Genomic DNA, 19534 nt, shown 5'->3' with positions numbered 1-19534 from the left:
GGCGGCGCTTTCGCTCGCGGCGGCGCTTCGCTCGCGGCGGCGCTTCGCTCGCGGCGGCGGCGCTTTCGCTCGCGGCGGCGGCGCTTCGCTCGCGGCGGCGGCGCTTTCGCTCGCGGCGGCGGCGCTTCGCGAGCGCCGCTTTCGCTCGCCCCGTCGGCAGGGCTGCCGCCGCCGCCACCAGGCTCGCCGGCCGCCCCCTCCCGTCTGCACCGCCGTCGCGTTTCCTCGCCCTGGCCGGCACTGCAGGCCCCCGCACCGCCGGGCTCCCCCACGCTGCTGGCCCCGATTCTGCTGGGCTTCCCCCGCTGCCAGGCAGCCCCACCCGCCGGCCTTCCTGCTTCTGCCATGCTCCCCTGCACTGCTAGCCCCAGTTCTCCCGGGCTCCCCCGCCATGCTGGCTCAGGCTCTGCCGCCCTCCCTGCCCTGCCCTGCTGGCTCAGGCTCTGCCGCCCGCCCCCCACACTGCTGGCCCCGCCTCTGCCAGGCTTTCCCACCTCTGCCGGGGCCGGCCGGGCTCCAGCTTGGCTTGGGGCTGCCGCGGGCTCTCACTTCCGTGTTGGCAGCTTTTAGAATTTTGTTAATAGATTAGCCGCCCCGGAATATTAGCCGCACTTCCGGGTTTCCACCAAAATTTTGGTCAAATTGGTGCGGCTTGTATTCGTGAAATTACTGTAATGTGAAATAGCTCTTCCAAGAAATGATGCTTGCTCATGCTCCAGAGGTTCTCTCACTTTCCCCACAAGTGGTACTAAGTCAGCTATCAGAAATGCCCTAAGAATTGATCTAACTAGAGTAAAACATTGTATGTGCAGGTGTGGATCTGCATTGTCAGCTGGTGGCATTGGAGGTGCTCTCTGGATTCACTGGTTTAAGTTTCCAGTTTCATACAGCTGTGAAGGAATGTCAGTTATTAAGCAGTGACAGTTAATAGTCACTAATCCACTCTCCTGCCTGCCTGATAGGATGGAGTAGAAGCCCCTGAATCAGTGATTATCTCATTTCTGCAGGGAGGCAGGAAAGGGTGCATGGTCACACACAAGGACAAGGGATAGTTGCAGTAATCAACACTGATGCACAGGTCAGAGTACTGAGGCACAAGGAGAGTATTCCAAGCAAAGGAAACAAAGGCTGTGCTCCCCATGCTGTGGGAGGCAAGGAGCAGCTGCTGAGAGTACCTGCAAGTACCTTCAAGTCACATTTAAGTATTAGAATCTACAGGGTGCTAAAGCTTTGCAAAATTAATGTATTAACTCTTTTTTCCCTCCCCATTTTTCTCCCTTTCCTCTTGTTTTCACAGCCCTGATTGGTGCCTGTGGAGGGAATTACACTTCTGCTACAGCTGTGATCTATTCCCCAGATTTTCCTGACACATATGGCACAGGCAAAGTCTGTTATTGGACCATACAAGTTCCAGGAGCATCTCAAATCCACTTCACCTTTGTCCTTTTTGAAATCAAAGATGCTACAGATATGGTGGAATTGCTGGATGGTTACACCTATCATGTTCTAGCTCGTTTTAATGGCAAGAACCGACCTCCCCACACCTTTAACATCTCTTTGGATTTTGTAATTTTGTACTTTTTCTCAGATGACATCAATCAAGCCCAGGGATTTGCTATCAGGTATAGAGGTAAGAGGCTGTCTTTGCTGTTTCTACCTTGCAGTGAAGCATTTAATTCACACAGGAGACTTCTGAAGTGGCAATTAAAGAACAAATATTTTAGCTCTGACAGGTGTTTCATCTCTCTTGTTGCCATACTCAGTGGGTGAAAGCTTTGCCAAAATTTCTCTCAGTTCAGAACATTCCAGTCAGCTACATCATAAACAGCAAAATACAGGTTTTCAAAAATTCAATTCCATACCTTCCTGTTAGAACAGATCAGAAAATGACAAAGGAAAGAAACAGAGAAAAACCAATAATCTGTCTGCATGTTGGTTCATCCTGTCTCCTTCCAACAGTCTCTTCCTCTCCAGCTGAAAGTCACCAGGAGAAAACATTGTGGTCCTTGAGTTGTATCTACTGTTATGAACAATTCTGAGAACCCCAACCTGGTGAAGCACAAGCTTTTTTAGGAATCAGATATAATTTGATTGTTTGAGTTCTCTTAAGTAAACCAGAGAGCAGCATGTCTGTTTATTAGCACAAAATAAAATCCAATTACATGTGTTAAGAAATTGTTACTGTAATCACTCTTGTTTTCAGCTGTGAAGGACAATGTGCATCAAAACAAGATCCCAGTGAATCACAATCACACCCTTTCAGAGAGGATAAATGAACAAGCAAATCTCAGCATGAATGCAGCCCGGTCATCAAAGATACTCTATGTCATCACAACCAGCCCGAGCCATCCAACCAGCTCCATGCCTGGTAATGACACCATAAAATGTGCAAATGGGAAAATACACTTTGCCAAAGCAAAATTTAGAGTCACAATTTCCTTTGCTGCCTTCTCCATGTTAGCAGATCCACTGTGGATCTTACTAACAGATTAATTTTTATTCAGTCTAATTAGCACTAACTGGGATTCTCATTTCATTTCAAAACACTTCTCAGCCTAAGTCAGAAATAGTGTGAAGATGGAGTTCTTGAAAATGAGAGCACATCAAAATACATGAGTCAGAGCAGCCTCCTTACTGAAATCAGCTTTAGTGACCACTGCATGCCACAGAAGGGCACAAGTTGCTGCAAAAATAGCAAACTCTTGTAGAATCTAGAATAGCTTGAATGCTGGTTTCATCCCTGTTACTCCAATTAACAAAAGTCTCATCAGTAGCACAAAGAGGACTAGACAAGTTAATGGGTGTAGGGGAAGTGCCACTGAGAACTGTGTTGAGAACTCTCCTTCAGGACATCACTGAATTCAGGAAATTGTTGAGTTGTAAATAATTGAAGGTGAATATCACTGTTACTGTCTCCTGTTGTTCAACCACCCTGGGCATCTGCTTTTCTGCATCACTGAAGCCTCTGTCCCACTGTGGACACTCCCACAGTCCTGAAGCTGCATCCCAAACCTGAAACAAGAGCTGCACACACCCAAACCAGCCAAGGTGCAGAACGTGCCTAGGAATAGCCTAGGACTAGGCCCAGCCTAATGCCTGACTTAGCACAGTTACACCTAAACCTCCCAGTGTTAAACTGCCCCAGGAACACCAACAGTAACAGCACCCTTGGATTTGATGCAGTTCCAAAAATACTGTTCAAATCATCATGTACAGGCAATGCTTTGAGGAAGGGCCAGTGGGTAGAAGGGAACTTCTGCTTGCTTTCCTAGGTAATTTCACTAGTATATGCTTTGAATTTTGCCAGCTTTCAATTTTAGTGGGAGGAGTCCTGCAAAGGAAAAAAAACAGCTCTGACTGAAAGTTGTATGGTTTGTGCCAGTCTGCAGAAAATACTTGTAGGTTAAAAGTATTGTCAAATTACATATTTGAATAAAGCATCACAAGGCTGTTTGCTCCTTTCATGCAATATTCTTACTGTAAAACTAAATAAATGAATGTACTGACAGCTCCCCCTCCTCTCCTTTGCAGAATGGACAATATACAGCCTCACAGCACTGCTCATCCTGAGTGTTACAGCCATCATAGCAAAGATACTTCTGCACATTACCATGAGGTGAGTATGGAGCAAAACCAACCACAGAGAACCAAGATTTCAGCTCTGAACCAAACCTGAGGCTCCTTTCTGCCTTCTGATTATCACATTGGCCATATTCCAAACCAAGTCAGTTATTACATATCTGTGTCCTCATAGAAGATCCTAAATAAGCACATTTGTTAACTTTTCAGTCTGTTAGGGTAGCAGTTGCTACTAGACTGTCTCTTCTGCTCTTGATTTGGCAAGACTTGTACTTTAGGAGGAAAATGTTATCAGACATCTAGACTTGGTGAGATCAAATTATGATAATTTACAGGGAAAAAATTAAAACCTCTGCACTCATATCAAGTAAATTTTGTGTCCTCTAGATGGACACTCACTGAATGAAATGATGGGTGAGTCATCAACAAGTCAAAATACTGAATATTGTATTCCCATAGTACAAACATGCTTGAATATACAAGGAAATTAATTTGTATTAATAGCAACTATAATAACAACAACTACAGTCTGTAGAGTCTGTCTTACCTTAATGTCACTGCTGTCATAGGGTGGCAAAAGGACACCTAACTTCTCATTTGGTCAAGCCAACCAAGAGACACTCCAAAACCCTGCATTTCACACAGCAGGTGAAAGTGTCACAGATGCAGTGGAAGCTGTGACACTCCCAGTGTAGAAGTGCTGCAGTATATTAATAACCATGGCTACCCAAGCACATGAACACAACAGTGAATTAACTCTTGTGTCCTAGGTCCCACCAGATTCCAGCTGCAGCTGAAACAGAAGATTGCAGTGATGTCACTACTGCTGGTGAGATCTGGAGTATATTTTATCAACCATCCACATCAATATCCATCTTCAAGAAAAAGCTTCGGAATCAACAAGACGATTGCAACCCACTGGTGGGAAACTGAAGCGTCTTTTCTTTTGCAAGAATGGATCTTCTTAAAATCCAGGTGACTTGAGATTAACCTTCCTTTTTTTTTTCTCCCAATCTCATACCTGTTTTCCAAAAAGTCCATTTCCAAAGGCTTTTGACTGACTTTGCCTGTCTGCTGCTCTCTTGGATATACCAGTGGGAACGGACTGAATTGTAGCAATAATTCTGAAATACTGGTGCTCCTCAAGTCTGTAGTGCTGTTAATTACTGCCTTTAAACCATTGCACTTAAAATAGATGTAAAAACTTGTAGAATTCAAAATGTCCTGAACCCCTGCCAAAGGTAACTGAAGGGGTATCTACAGGTTGAGGGTTTCTTGTGTCCCACTTGCCTGCACATCAGGCTGCTTTAGTCCTTTTATTCTTAAGGCTGAAGACAGAGGTGGGTACTGATAACCTGTTCAGCTACCACAGCAAACAGAGCTTACTTGCCTTGATGAAAACACATCTAAATGGTACTAAACAGTAGAATGGGAATCAAAGACTGGAAAAATTATCAGCCTGGTTGTTCAGTGCTGTGCTCTTTCTGCATTTTCTGTTTCTTGTGTCTTCAAGCAGACATAAAAAGATGCAAACACAAAAAATCACATTCAGGATGCCTCTAGAACAAGATTCAGCTACAAATATACATTTTGATTGACTAGTGCTCACCAGGTCAGGGCCTGCATGAGCATTGAAGCCTTTTAAATTACTCTGTCTGACCCATCATTCACTGATGTTTATGATAACTTTGTTCATCTTCACAGTGATCCTTTAAAAAATTATTGTACTCCAGCCTGACAGCCAGCATTTATCCTGGGTATAAGCTTAGGGCTTCTGAAAGGGATTGTCCAAAGAGACCATAATCCACTGAATTTTTATCAGTGAGGCTCACTAACAAATTTTTACTCTGAAGTCACATGCATTAATCTCAGCTGCCCAAAGTATTTATGAAGTTGTAGGTTGCTATCACCAACTCACCTGGGCCAGGCTGTGCCGCTGAACATGCAAGGAACAGCTTGACACTTAGCTGTGAGAAGTGTCTCCTTGACTGCAACACTAAAACAGAACTGAATTTTTAAGGTAATTGCCTTAATTGCCAAAGAACTAAAACATCAGTGGGGTTCTATCTGTGAGCTAGTTTCTCTCTGATTGCAACAGACAGCATTAACTACTTCTCTTTGGTAGACTGACTGCCCATCCACAACACTCAGATTTCTCATCCTTCCACCACAAGTGGGAGACAAGTGATTCCAAGGGATCAGCAGTGAATCTCAGCAAGTTCAGACCAGCAAGATATTTAGGAAAAACTGTCAATGCAAATGTCAGAAAAAATGACTGGCCAAGTTTACAGTGGGCAGCTCCTCAAACTGAGTTGGAGGAGGTTCACTGAGAGCCATTAAACTGCAGAAACTCTGGTTAAGTTTGAACATATACCAATGGTCTGCATATCCCAGATGTGCAGTCAGAGAACATTTATTAAGTGCATCTGCCAAAGGTAATTAAGAAAAGTAAGAAAATTGTCACTGAGTTTAAATTCATTCTCTCTGTCCTTATGTTTTTTAACATATAAGTCCCTCCTTTTTGAGACAACTACAGATTTCATTGAAAAAATAGAGCATCAAAGAATTAAGCAGTGAAATATTGTGCCTTACCACAGTAGATCTGGTCTTTTACCTGAACTGAATTCAGTCCAGCTCGATTTATGTACCACAGATGAGTGCTAGGGACAGCTGAACAATATCACAATACATGCTTAAAAGAAACCAGACTTTACTAAGCCAGCAATTATGGAATTGTTTATATAAAAAATGGAACAGCATGGGAACATCTAGTACTTTCTTGCATGAGCTGCTGGAAAGAATACAGGAAAATATAACTACAGTATTAGCTAAAATGAAGACAGGACAAGTTGTAAAAAATATGCTGGTTCTCTCTTGCATGTCATCATGTTGGACCAAAAACCATTGTCTGCTTCAGACCCAATGAAAGTTCTGAAATTGCCTTTTCTAAAAGTAAGGTTTTGCATCATGCTGTGTGGAGAAAGGGTTCACCTCAGAGATTCACAGCAAAACAAAGTAGGTTGGTTCCTAAGCATCCTTAATTTGGTGCAGTAAAAGGAAAGCAGGCAGAGAATCCCAGTGTGGTGCCAGATCCTCAGGAGCTGTTACAAGCACACAGGGCTTATCACAAAGTGATGAAGCTTTGCCTGCCTTATCAAATACAATTAAAGACTTTATCAGAGACATTCATAAAGCAGTTACCTAATGGTGATAAACTGAAAAAAACCCATCAGGAATACCCAGTGGCTGATTTACACCTACTACAGAAAAAACAGAATGTTACAGTTCTCTTCCTTAGAGAAGAACTTAATTTCTCTGTAATATTAGAGAAAATATTATTACAAACAGCAACAAAGATTGATGCTAATGCAAAATCTAGGGAATTCAAGAAATGAGATTTTTGTATTGCTCCCTTAGTTCCTCAAATATTTTTTATATAAAATTGTATTTCATGGGACTTTCATGGGGAACATTAGTCAAATTTATGTACAAAAGTCCCATAAAACCAGCACTTACAGGAGATGAACTGGTCATGGCACCAATAAATGAGTATATTAAACAGTGCATGGGAAATACACTGATAAAAGCATAGAATAAATTATGTTCCCTCCCACCAAATCTTTTAGAGTGGCTGATTCTAGATACTTCTAGTGCTAGCAAACAGAGCTATGGATGGAAATTCATGGACAGGGTCCCTTAAATAGCACTTACTACTTTACAGGGCTCAGACCATGAAGAGCAGGTAGCTCTCTCCAGTGTGGGTTCTTTCAAAATGTGGTTGGGTCACTCCCAGTCCCAGTGCAGACACTTCAGGGTGTGGTGATTTATGGCCAAGGTATGTGGTATCCATTAATGTAGCACGTTTTGATCTTTGCTGTAAGGGTTTGGGGAGAAAAGCAAAAAGTGTGACCATGCACAACTGATGTAATCCCACAAAAGAAATGCCCCTACTACACAGCCAGCTGAGAGCTGGCAGCTGGAGAGCAGGGACACCTCAGGATGGTGGTTGCACCATTTTCTTTGACAAATTGAACTGCAGAAGAATTTGTTTGGAATTGTATCTGAACACCCTTCTGAGCTCCTGCCTAGCAGTCCCCCCAAGAGGCTGGACAGGCTGCAAATGTGACACTGGCTAAAATATGAAAAGCAACTGTTTTGATAACCAAATCATCACGAGGAGCTGCCTCCTCATTCACACGGATTTCAGCTCCTGCTCTGGCCCCTGCTCACTCTTGTGTTGGTGTGACCAGCTGTGTAGTGGTGCAATAAACTGACCAGGTCAAAAACTGCCATGGCTTTTCCTTCCCTGAGTTACTTTTTACAGAGCTGAGCTCTTTGACTTGCTCATGGGGTGGTTGCACAGGGAGATGAGCTAAGAGCTCCCTGAGTCCACAGCTAGGCAGACACAAAGTCACAGGACAAGGACAGATGTCTGCCCAGGAGCTGAACTTCTGCTGAACTGCCACAGCAGGGATTTGTGAGCCTGCTGCCTTCACACAGCACCCCAGTTCCAGCAGCCTGCACTGTGTGTGGACCTCAGGTGGAAAGGGGCCAGCTGGACAAGTGCCTTCCCTCATTCAAAATCTACATTTAAAACTAGTTTAGTTTGTTGACTACATGATTTTATATGTATTTTTATCTTAATATTGTTATGTTGTGGGAAAATAGAGACTTTGTTATGTAAAAATGTGTGATGTGTTATAGTAATATATATTTGTATATGTATAGGAAATGCATTATTTAATACAGCATATTATGCTTGTATCTTGCTAACATTCTATAGGAAGAAAAGATGTTAGTTTACACTCTGGGAAAAATAAATTTTCTATACACTGTAACCATAGGGGGAAAAAAAAAATCAAATATACTTCTTTGGTATATATGATAGAAAGACATTGAGAATAGGGGAATTCAGCCTCAGTTTTGTGACAGAATAGATGCTGATAAAACAATTGCTGTAAGAAACACTTTTCTCCTTTGAATCTCATTTCTAGCCTCTAATTGTATTAGGCTGTTCATCAGATTCTGCAAATCCATGTGCATATACTCTCTGGATGATTTTTACCATCAAACATGTAATCTGCTTTTTCAATCAAGCATTAACAATCTTCTTTAGAAATTGTTTCTGCCAGATTTTCTACAGCCAGGACAATGCTGAGGAAGTTTATCCCATTGCTCATACAGACAATCCAGTGGGATTGCAGAATTAAATTCTATGTATTCCAAGCCCCCCTGGCAATAGTAGAAATAGGAGATTTTTCTGGATAGTCCTGGAAACTGCACTGAATCTGCAGCCTGGATGACTACAGGCCAAACACAGCAGCAGACACATGGCTGCCACTGAGTGAGCACAAGCAGCTATTCCACTTTCATCTTCTGCTTAATAAACCTTCTCAGGCAGTGGGAAGGAACAGATTTTTCTAGCGCACCACTTTGCCTAAAGGAAGGGTGAACTACAAAAACAACTCTTGACAAAAACTTGTCCAACTAGTTCTTACTGCCTTACAGCAGTATTTCACAATCTTCCAATGAAATACAGTTCACTGATGGTTTCACCTGAATATTGTTCTGGACATTTATGAACAATTCTGCTGCCTTGAGAGTGAAAAATACAATTGCTTTCAGACAATACCAGTTATTTTTGTAACAACAATCCCCACTACACACACATTTCATGCCACTCAGACTCTCTCAGATTTACTGAGCACCTGTGCTTATGGATGAAATTTGGCATTGTGAACTTCAGTCTCAAGACATTTTGCTACAAATCCAAAAGTTATCACATGAACCACATAAAGCTGTCGAGGAACCAGAATAAATCAAGCTGGAGATGACTCGCTGCTGAGGCATGCACTGTGTTTGTAACTGTTCACCCTGCATTCAGCAAATGGTTGTAAATAATAATTATGAAAAATAAATACAGTGTATTTGTGCAGGAGGAGTTCAGTTAGGATGACTAAAGTGTACACAAACATGGAATAAAGGAGGCAGGAACTGCTGCAGTTCACCAGATTACAAGAGCTCTGCCTGCTATACATGTTATTAGAGCTGAGAATGATTACTTGATATGTAAAGTATGATACTGCTCTGAGACAATTTCTGAGGTAACAGCAAATTGAAAGTTTTCAGTTTATGTGTTTTCAAACTTTTAAAAAGAACTGTAACAATTCTTTCAGTGTTTGTTTTGCAAATTGCAGCAAAGTGTAATGCTGTTTCCACTTTCTTGCAAGATTCATCTTTCCTCTAATTAATTCCTTCTGGCCAAAATAATGCTAGTTTAAGAAACCTTCAGAAACCTTTTATAAACACCAGAAAACCAGTGACAAATACCAAAAGCTTTTCATGAAGACTCGTTTTTCTTTTAGAAACACAATTGTCACAGGGGACTGGCCTCCCCTTACACAGGGGACGTTACTCTGCTCTCCTTTCTTGCCATTCTGGTTATGAGATTCTGGCACTTTGGCTCTTTCTGGGAACTGTTCCTTTCTTTTTTCTTGGCTGTTTCCTAAGCAGCAGTTTCATTCCCCATGAGGGAAACGTGTTCTTTATTCTCAAAGAGACACTGTTCTATGAAGCATTGAAGTCACAGGAGCCCGGTGCTTTCACTGCAAGATCAAATATCTGGTTTCAGGTATGCTATTGTCTCTCCAGACAGAGAATTAGGCCAGGCTGGCTCACAGGGTATGGACATGGCCATCCTTTTACGGGCATTTTTCTCTTCACACTACCCAAGTACCAACACACGTTACCTAACAGCTGTCACAGGATTTGACAGATGCACATGATATTGCAGATAGTGTTACAAACACCAAGTGTTACCATAATGGACAATCCATTGAGAATAATCTGCTCCTGCTTGTCTTTTTCTACTGTATCAAGGTTCTGTGGAAGTTTGTGGTGCTCCACAGGACTCTCATTTTGTCACCAATTTGTTCCTTAAACATCAAACCTGAAAAGTAAGAAAAATCTTCCCTCCTTGCCAAGTATCAAAATGTTCATTTTGGACGGAAAATATTTACATTAAGTAATTTAAAAAAAACACAACCAAGACTAGACAGAATAGCACACAGAGCTAAGCACCACACTCAAGTTCAGCCAGCAGCCCACTGCTGTCCTTCAAGGAGACAGAACATGGGCTCACTGATTATCCTGGGGACACTGAGGGTGGTGCTATGTCCTTAGAAGCACAATCCCCTGACAGTTTTCTTCAGAGCAGGGAACAAGAAAACAGAACAGCAACAGCAACCAGGGGGGTGGAGGGAAGGAAGAGAAGGGACATTCAGATGTGACCTGTCAACATCTGAGTTACCATCCACCCCCATACAGGGGTTTTATACTACATGTGTTTCATGAACTCATTTGCAATTGCCAAGATTCTGTTCACTAAGCAAAAAAAGGAGCACATACTTTAATTGGGAAGCACTTGCTCCTGTTGCTCTTCCATTATTGTGCCTGTCTTCCCACACAGACCAGGCTTTTCCATCATACCTGAGATCAGATGGGAACTGGTCCTCATGCTGTGAAAGGTCCCTACAAAATAAAACTCTTGAACAGTCTTTCATCCCAAATGGAGTTATCACATATGAAACAAGGAGGACTGGAGAGAAATAAGGCTCATTTCTTGGATGAATCCTGAGGTGACTGAATTACAGTGCATTTGAACATGGATGAGAGATGGGGAAAGTCCAGGGGATTACCAGGTGAAATTCTCTGGGAGAAGGAAGAAGCTGGAGAATCCTGGAAAAGGCTCTGTGAGTGTATCACTGGATGGGAAATGAATAATACATGAAAGTGAACTGTTTACACAATGACATACATAAATACACATATATGCACATACAGAGCCACACAGCCCAGGCTCCCCTCTTCTGGTGTCTGCATAAACATCTCTGATGAAATTGTGCTCTCTGCTGACAAAACCAGCACCACAGTATTCATTTTCACTTCAGCAGGAGCAGCAATTCCATGATCCAGGACTATGACCTGGGTCTAGCTTGACTATTCAAGCTGTGATTTACCCAGCTGTGCCCACCTGTATCATGCTGTCTCAAAACAATCTTATTTCAGGACAATAAATTGCTTTTACCTGAAATTACAACAGAGTAAAGTTCCCCCTGCCACAAGGAACAGGCAGGTTCCAAACATAAATGAGGATTTCTTTCAGCAGGTGTGGTACTTCTCATGTTCCTGGGGTTTCAGGGGCTTGTGTGACACCTATCCCACACTGCCCCAAATAACTGGTGTGCTGTGTAAAGGCATATACATATCCACCTAGCTGTTATTTTAAAAAAAGGAAAAAATGTTGTTTATTAGAGTTCATCTCAGTATATCCAGGACTGTACTTTGAAGAGAACAGCTGTGTCCTTTCCCCCAAAACAAGAAGGACAACTCCCACATGTATATGCAATAAAACTGTATTTTTCGTGTGGTTTTGCCTTTTTTTTTTTTCTTTTAATACAGACATTTGTACACTTTCTTACAAAACTGCAAGTAACTACACTTCTCTTAAATCATTTTTGGTCGGCAAGTACTGTAAAATCTTTGTGTGCAATTATCATGTATTTACAGGGCCTCGTGTTAGTGATTTTCAATGATTATTACAATAATGTCACACACTCTCAACATAAGACATGGCTTAAGATAAATATATTAGTAAATAAATATTCTGAGAACATATTTCCATACATGAAATGTGCTGCTATACATATACAGAATATATACAAGATGCTTTCTAGCTTTTAAAACATTTTTAAAAATGGTAATGAAGGAGAAAGAGCCCTTTGACCATATTACAAATCTTTACAGCAAATTTTATACAAAACAATTTTAAGTGCTATAAGACAATTTTAATTAAAAACATTTTAAATAGTGCCTCATGAGCCAAACACAACAACTGTTCATGTAAGTAGTAGAAAGGCATTTTGTTATAAAAACCATCTATCATGGCCAGCTAGCCTGTAAGTCTGCACTGGACAGAGTTTTATGTTAAATGCCAGAGCCAGCACAGAAGGCAGGTGTAGGTGTCTGTGGTACGGCCTGCAGAGACTTGTACCAGCAGAGATTCCCACAATATGTGGGACCAGTACATCTGGGATCACCATGAGCCAGAATATTCAAATCTTTTGAAGAACCGCTTTTGCCACAATTTGCTGTTTTTGTTACAGAGTACAATGTATCTCAGGTGGCCTTTACAGCACCTCACAAAACACCAAGCAGAATAACCAAGCTAGTATACCATAGCTTCTAGGATGCATTTCTTTTTTAGTGGAGGAAGGAGAGGGTAAGACTTAAAAATTAAAAAAAAAATCCAAAAATCACAAACCTTTAGTTTGTTCTCTTAACACATACCACTTACTTCAGTCATTCAGAGAATGAATAAATTTTTAATAAGCTTTATACACAGAAAATGTGTTTATTGAAATTTTTCTTTTAATCTTATACCCAGATACTGCCTTGTAATAATTCTCTGAACAGCTGAATTTTGGTGCTTGTTGATTGAAAAGATGTAATGTGAATTCCTTTAGCTGGAACTCTTTTCCTAACTCTTTTACTGGGTATGAAAGCAAAAGGAAATAGACAAATGTATTTGTTATTTCTTAGATCTTTCCTTCTTTTAAAATAGTTCATTTGGGACTACAGAGAATCTAAGTTAGCTTTGCTGGGTCTCACAACCAGCCCAGTGCTGTCAAGGACATTGCTTTGGCAGAATATGAAGTGTACATCTCTATTTCATGTCTTTGAAGTATCTCCAAAGTGAACTTAGGACAAATCTTTTCAGAAGACTGGCACTGTGGGCATTAAATACTTAATTTCCCTTTAGAAGAATTCCTGCTGTGAATACACCACAGGATGACACTGTGTCCTCAGGCACATGCAGCATGACAGGCAATTTAACCCATGCTATGGTAGCCTCTTACTCAGAAGCTGCTGTTTCCACAGGAAACAATTGCTATCAGAAGTGACGACATAAAGTATCTCATGATAACAAACATCCCCACTAGGACAAGAACAAAAGTATGTGCCCAGGCTAATGGGGTACAGAAAGCACTCTGTACACAAGACAAAAATGAAGCACAACCAGCTGGGCCCAAGAAACCTTTAAAACAGATCAATCTATGGAAGCTACACCAACCACAGCAAAGAAGAAAGCAATGATTAAACCAAGTCCCTCGCTTTCCCACACACACAAAAGGTGACAAGCACTGCTTCCCTTAGGCATGCTTGCAGCCTGTAAGGAAACAAGAAATCCTGTTTCCAAAATCAGCCAGCAAAGCTGCAAGCACACTGCAAGCTCTGTTTTCCTGCACATGCCAGCATTCCTCACAGCTGTAACGGGCTACAGGTGCCTGAAAAACTTCCTATGGAAGGAAAAGTTCATTACCTACAAAGGTAATAATACCCTTTCTAAGCACTTTGTTCGAGCATCTGCTTGAGGGAGAGGTCCCCAGCATTCTTCACTGGTCAGAAGATACAATGAGGTCCACGGTTTAAATACAGGAAGTGAGGATGAGAACATTCTGAGCTATCAGTTTCCTTACCCCACTCTGTTAAAACTAATCCTAATGGCAGGACACCCTCCTAGCCAAACCATCAGAGCAGCATGAACGGGGAGAGAAGGGAAGAGGAGAAAGGAGACAGTCCAATGCTTCACCTCCCTCAAAATCACTCACATAACTTGCTGGCTGCTAGGATTTGCTACTGGGATTAGTCAGTATCTGAGCATCCATTCAGCAGCTGTATCCCTCTGGATTACTATATTTCAAGGTGCTATCTGGTTTCTAAGGCAGTTGTAGCCCTGAGCTTATCAAAGGCTGGACTCCTTCAAGTAGGAGATAACAGCATCTACACATAGCCTGGCTTATTAAACACACTGTGTTACCTCTCAGCAAGAGGTCACTTCTAAAAAGAAAATATAAATAACACTTTGTCATTAATATAGAAATGGCACTAGAGCTCAGAAATGCTCCACACCATGTCCCACATGGGCTTTGCACACAAATCAAGGCCTGAAGGCTTCAGGCAGGAGGGACAAAGGAGACAATCAAACTGAAGTGAACACAGAGGAAGCAGGGGAGGGACTTCTCCACATTACCACTTTTGTGTGTTTGTCAAAGCTTAAAAAAAGTTAAGTCCATGAGAATTTGGAGTCTCTGATAAGCTCCACTTCTCCATCTGGGATCATCTGGACAGGTCTTAGTCACTGATTTGGCTTCTCTCCAAGGGATGAGATCCAGCACCTGAAGGATAAAGAAAACTAAGGAACATTGCATCTATAATATTGCACACAGTTTTGGGCCCCCAGAACAAGACACTCACTGACTGGAGTTCTGCAGAGCCAAGATGCTCAGAGAGCTGGAGCACTTGGTGTGAAGGGGCTGAGGGATCTGGGCTGTTCAGCCTGCAGTAAAGGCATCCCTAGCAGCTGTGCAATACCTACATGGAGGTTGTCCAGTGATGAAACCACAGTTTTCACTGACATGCATTCTGAACAAGAAGTGTGGAAGTTAAGTGGAAATATGAGATGTTCAGACTGGATATAAAGAAAATCTTTTGACTATAACAGCAGTCAAGCCACAGGAGTCCAGAAATGGACTGCATTCTGTGTCCCTGAAGGTTTATCCAGCCTGACTGGATTAATTTGGTCTAATCTCACAAACTTGGTCTGGTCTCAGAGCTGCCTCTGCTTTGAGCAGGAGGTTGGACTAGATTATAGCCTGAGGTTCCTTCCAAACTAGGGTACCTTGTGATTCTATGAATACCCTTTAAAATAACCCTGGCAAGGCAGGTAAGAAATATCCCCCTCTTTCTGTGAGTGGTTATTTTTTCTCCCTTGTCTATGTCCACAGCACAGAGTTTCCCACATATTCTTCTATGGCAATTCCAAGATTTTCACCTTTTTTTAAAAAAAAGACCTTTCAACTAGTCCGTTGTCTCTCACAGTGGCCGTCCCTGTTTAGGCAACTCACCACAGCTGCCATGACTAGCACAGTATCTCTTGCTGTGTTAATTCTAATGGGGGTCCCCTCCCCACAAAGATGAGCATATTATAGAGTTAATCAAGATATCATCTTCTCTGGCTATAACCAAATGAGCACAGGTAACCAGGGAATAACACTTTGGGGTGAATGGTTAGTCAATAACCTGCTCTTATGTGAAGGATGGAGCAACCTTATGGCTGCAGGTACCTAGGTAGCTGGCAGCATTTCATACACTAACAAAGAAAGGTAGCAAGTAATCAAAAAAAGCACATATATTACCTGTGGCCTTTGTGGTCATCATAAGCTTCTGGGAGTTCAGAGTGGGACTGGGAAAGGGCATTCCAGTTTCCTCCTCCTGAGAGTAGTTCTGCCGCAGGAATGATGTTGCCTCATAGCACACCTCCCTCTCGACCTGTACCTCTCCAATACCTTGACAGTGCAGGTAAGTGTCTAGCTCAGGTGTTCCATCCCAGGAGCTGCAGCCTCCTATGTGGGTCCCTTGGTGCTCTGGTGGTAGAATCAGCTCACAGTCTCTGTCTTCAGGAATTATGGGAATGCGTTGACCCAGATCACAAACACCCTTACAGCAGTTTGGCAAGGTGTCATCAGGAAGCGTGTACTGCACATTCACTGCATAGTCTTCTGTATAGCAGCCACCACCTCCACTGCCACTGCTGCTACTACAGGCTACCTGCTTCTCTTCATAGAAGCAGCAGGGCAACCCCTCATATTTTACCCCATCTGTCCTATGTAAGTGGTCTGAGTTAATACTGTACAAGCCTGGGGTGTTCCCTGACTGTGGTTCAACTCCTTGGCCACATGTCCCCCACAGAGGAGAGCTAAGGAAGAGTGCACTGCAGTCAGTTGTCCCATTGCTAGGCTCCAGGGCAGAGTGCTGGAATTCAAAGCAGCATGCGCATGCCTGCTCCGAAATCGACCCTGCTATCTCTGGATTCTTCCAGTTCCTTTTAACATCCAAGGCAGCACCAGGAGTGGCCTCAGGTCCTCCCTCTGAGGTAGTGCCATTTGGATCCCTGTGCTCTAGTGAGGAATTACTGCTATAGTTCATATCCATGCTGCAGTTAGACAGTTGGTCCCCTGAGGAAGAAGCTGGCACAGGCCGGCAGTCAGCACCCACCGTACCATGACCGTGAGCTGGAAGCTCGTCCTGGTGGGGGCCCTCCAAGAGCACAATTGCACCCCTGTTTGCACCACCAACCTCACCCACTCGGCAAGGGCTCCTGCTGCGGTAAACGTACGGGTCATAGTCACTGCTCAGAGAGCTGCGGAAGGTGGAGCAGCTCCCATAGACCCCCTGGTTACTGACCTCAGTGCAGTCAACCATGGAATCACTGGAGGAGCAGTGGCACTGACCAGAACTGCTGCTGCTGCTGTCACTCCCAGGGCAGTCAGCCAAATACCCACTGCACACTGAACGATGGCCGTGATAGCAGCTAAAGCTGGAGGTACTGCCGCTCTCCAAGCGGGACGAGGGCATTACGTGTACCACAGGAGGGAAAAGCATGCTGCTACCAGGCTGAAAGGCACGGGAAGGACCCTTTGAGGAAATGCCAGCTGGAAGCTGTCCATCTTGCTCAGGGTAACTAAGGCCTTGGAAGTAGTAGTGCTGATACATGGTCTCGTATCGGGAGAAGCACGCTGCTTTGGAAAAGTTGCGTCCACCAAACTTGGGCCTTCGGAAGTTGTGAGCTGGAGAGTAAGCCCTGTGCTCCAGGCTACAGTGATGTGTGTTTAAAGCATGGTCCAAATGGATAGGCTGATAACTGCGAATGTAGGCCGGGGACGGGGCTTGGTAGAGGCTCTGCTCGCCGTGTCGCTCGAGTGTCAGCAGGGTGATGGGGTTTCCGTGAGGGTCCATGCTTGTCCGAGTGGGATACGCCGTGATCTGGCTGGCTCTGTGCACTCGGCCCGGGTAATGCACAGGCAGAATCACCCTCTGCTGCCGGCTGCGCGCTGGGTTGATGGATTCCAGACAGATCGGAGCTGCATTCCCCTTCTTCTGTTCTGAATGAGAGAAACAAGAATGGAGAAGTAGAACGAGCAGAAGGATGTTTTGTTTCCACGTCATTACATTATGCTCCATTTTTTTACACAGAAGGAAATAAGAGCTAAACAAAACAATAAGAGCAAAACCAAACAAAGGCATGTCTGGAAAACTGAAGCACTCAAATGTATTTGCTTAAAAAGCAAAAGAAGTTAACTTATTTCAATACTGTTCTCATACATACAAAATCTTTTGCTTACATCTTGCAGAGGTTGAGAGAGGCTGGAAGTCATTGCTCAAATTTTCACTTTACGCATTTTTACATAAATGTGCAGCGACAGAAAACTTTCTTAAGACAGAGGAAATGAAAGCAGGAAGAGGGCAAGTAAGGGAAACCACGTTCCAAATTACAAAGCCATGGAAAAATAAAAGCCCATACATTGTTTTCTTTGTAATTCCTAAGGGAAAACATATCCCTCTTCTCCAGTGTCCTTGCTCTCAGGGCTGCACAACACTGCCCTCAGCTGGGCATCATCCCCACCCCAAGGTTATGCCAGCAGCACTCAGCTGTCCTCAAAGAGTTTGGGGCTGACTGTATTTCCAGGGCTGTGTTACAATAAGGACTGAGAGCTCCATGGAGATTCACAATCAGGCACAGTTTTTATTTCATCTTTTAAGCTGTCTGGAATAAACACACCCAAGCAGGCACACTGCAGCACTTACCGATGATGTTATGGCGGCAGTGAGGGCAGGTGTGATGCTGCAGCAGCCAAGGATCCACACATTTCTTGTGGAATCGGTGAGTGCAAGGAATGACACGCAGTTCCTACAGGAACAGATGAAGGACCATGAAAAAGTACTTCCTAACAAGCGAATTTTTCACAGTTTGTCCCTAGTTTTTTCAACCTGGCTACTACATGGAGCAATTCCTAGTCAGGAAGTGAAACTGCACCCTAGGTGGGTTACAACAAGGAAGTGCTAAGAAGGGAAAAAATGGCATCAAGACAGCCAAGATCACAACAGATAGTGCTCAGCTGTCTCTAAAAGAACAGTCTGCAGGCACTTCAGAACTCTGTGCAGAAACAGGACATTTCTTTAGGACACTTTTTGTAGCATGTCCCTGTGACTCAACACCTTAAAGAAGGCCATCACTAAAATTTTCCTTAATATATTTAATGAACTTTAAAAAAAAAAAAAATCAAGAGTAATGATGTACCTTTCCTAGAATTATTTGCAATGGGAAACACTCAGGTAAAACCAAACCAGTGTACATGATACTTTTTCTCTTGCCCAGGACTCTTTATCCTTCAGCTATGATCTGTTTACAGGATTTCCTGAGCCTGATGGATATCTCAGAAACCTGCAACCAACCTTTCTTCCAAGTACTCCTCATGAGCTAAAGTTTTCAATTTCTAACATGCTTTGGCAAGGAGTTCCACAGGGCTACTACCTCCTGGTGGACAAACACCACACAACTTAGTATTCCTCTCTGTCCCCAAGTAATCTGGGTCTAAAGAGTCCTTGCCCACTGAATCATTTGGGGTTTTTTTACAGAAACCAGTCAAAATATTTGATCATTTTGTGACTACCCTTTCCTGAAGCACCTTCATTTCCATTCTGTACCTTTTGTGAGGTGAAGTCAGAAGTACACTTGTACTCAAAGTGAGAACATAACTAAACTTACATTGTGGTGCAATTCTGTTTTCTGTTCTGTTCTCTAGACATTCCCATCCCATTTCCAGTATCTGATTTGCCTTTTTAACTGCCATGATGCAGTTAAACTGCCACCAGTTTGCTTTCACAAAGCATCCAGTTCTTGTTCCTGAACAGCAATGCTCAGTTCCCAACCCATCCCTGATATATGTGAAGCTCTTCCCTATGTCTGTCACTTCAAGCTGAAGTTCATGCCTGAATTTCCTCTCCAGTCAGTTTGTACAGCCTGTTTGAAGTCCTTGTCTACCTTCATCCTTGC

General features: G+C 43.1%; 2 protein-coding genes across 5 annotated transcripts in view; one reads left to right on the top strand and one right to left on the bottom strand.

The window, feature by feature from the left end:
- KREMEN1 (kringle containing transmembrane protein 1) overlaps positions 1 to 19534 on the top strand; it is a 44423-nt gene that overhangs the window by 18625 nt on the left and 6264 nt on the right. Inside the window, exons 6-9 of one of the 2 annotated variants that reach the window (XM_033075615.1) lie at positions 1298 to 1630; positions 2204 to 2368; positions 3532 to 3616; positions 4350 to 4554. In XM_033075615.1, the coding sequence (XP_032931506.1) occupies positions 1298 to 1630; positions 2204 to 2368; positions 3532 to 3616; positions 4350 to 4512 (746 nt within the window). In that variant the 3' untranslated portion in view covers positions 4513 to 4554. Of the gene's footprint in view, positions 1 to 1297; positions 1631 to 2203; positions 2369 to 3531; positions 3617 to 4349; positions 8418 to 19534 lie in introns of those variants that run through there. The other variant, XM_033075614.2, reaches the window with a different exon arrangement.
- Positions 11978 to 19534, bottom strand: part of ZNRF3 (zinc and ring finger 3) — a 66034-nt gene continuing 58477 nt past the window's right edge. For all 3 annotated transcript variants that reach the window (XM_033075611.2, XM_033075613.2, XM_033075612.2), the window contains exons 7-9: positions 18286 to 18388; positions 15837 to 17582; positions 11978 to 14816 (exon numbers count right to left, since the gene is read on the bottom strand). In XM_033075611.2, the coding sequence (XP_032931502.1) occupies positions 14773 to 14816; positions 15837 to 17582; positions 18286 to 18388 (1893 nt within the window). In that variant the 3' untranslated portion in view covers positions 11978 to 14772. The remainder of the gene's footprint in view (positions 14817 to 15836; positions 17583 to 18285; positions 18389 to 19534) is intronic.

The sequence above is a fragment of the Catharus ustulatus genome, chromosome 18 (genome assembly GCF_009819885.2).
Source record: "Catharus ustulatus isolate bCatUst1 chromosome 18, bCatUst1.pri.v2, whole genome shotgun sequence".
Taxonomy (NCBI): domain Eukaryota; kingdom Metazoa; phylum Chordata; class Aves; order Passeriformes; family Turdidae; genus Catharus; species Catharus ustulatus.
The sequence above is the reverse complement of the archived record's forward strand: the minus strand, read 5'-3'. Positions and strand labels throughout refer to the sequence as shown.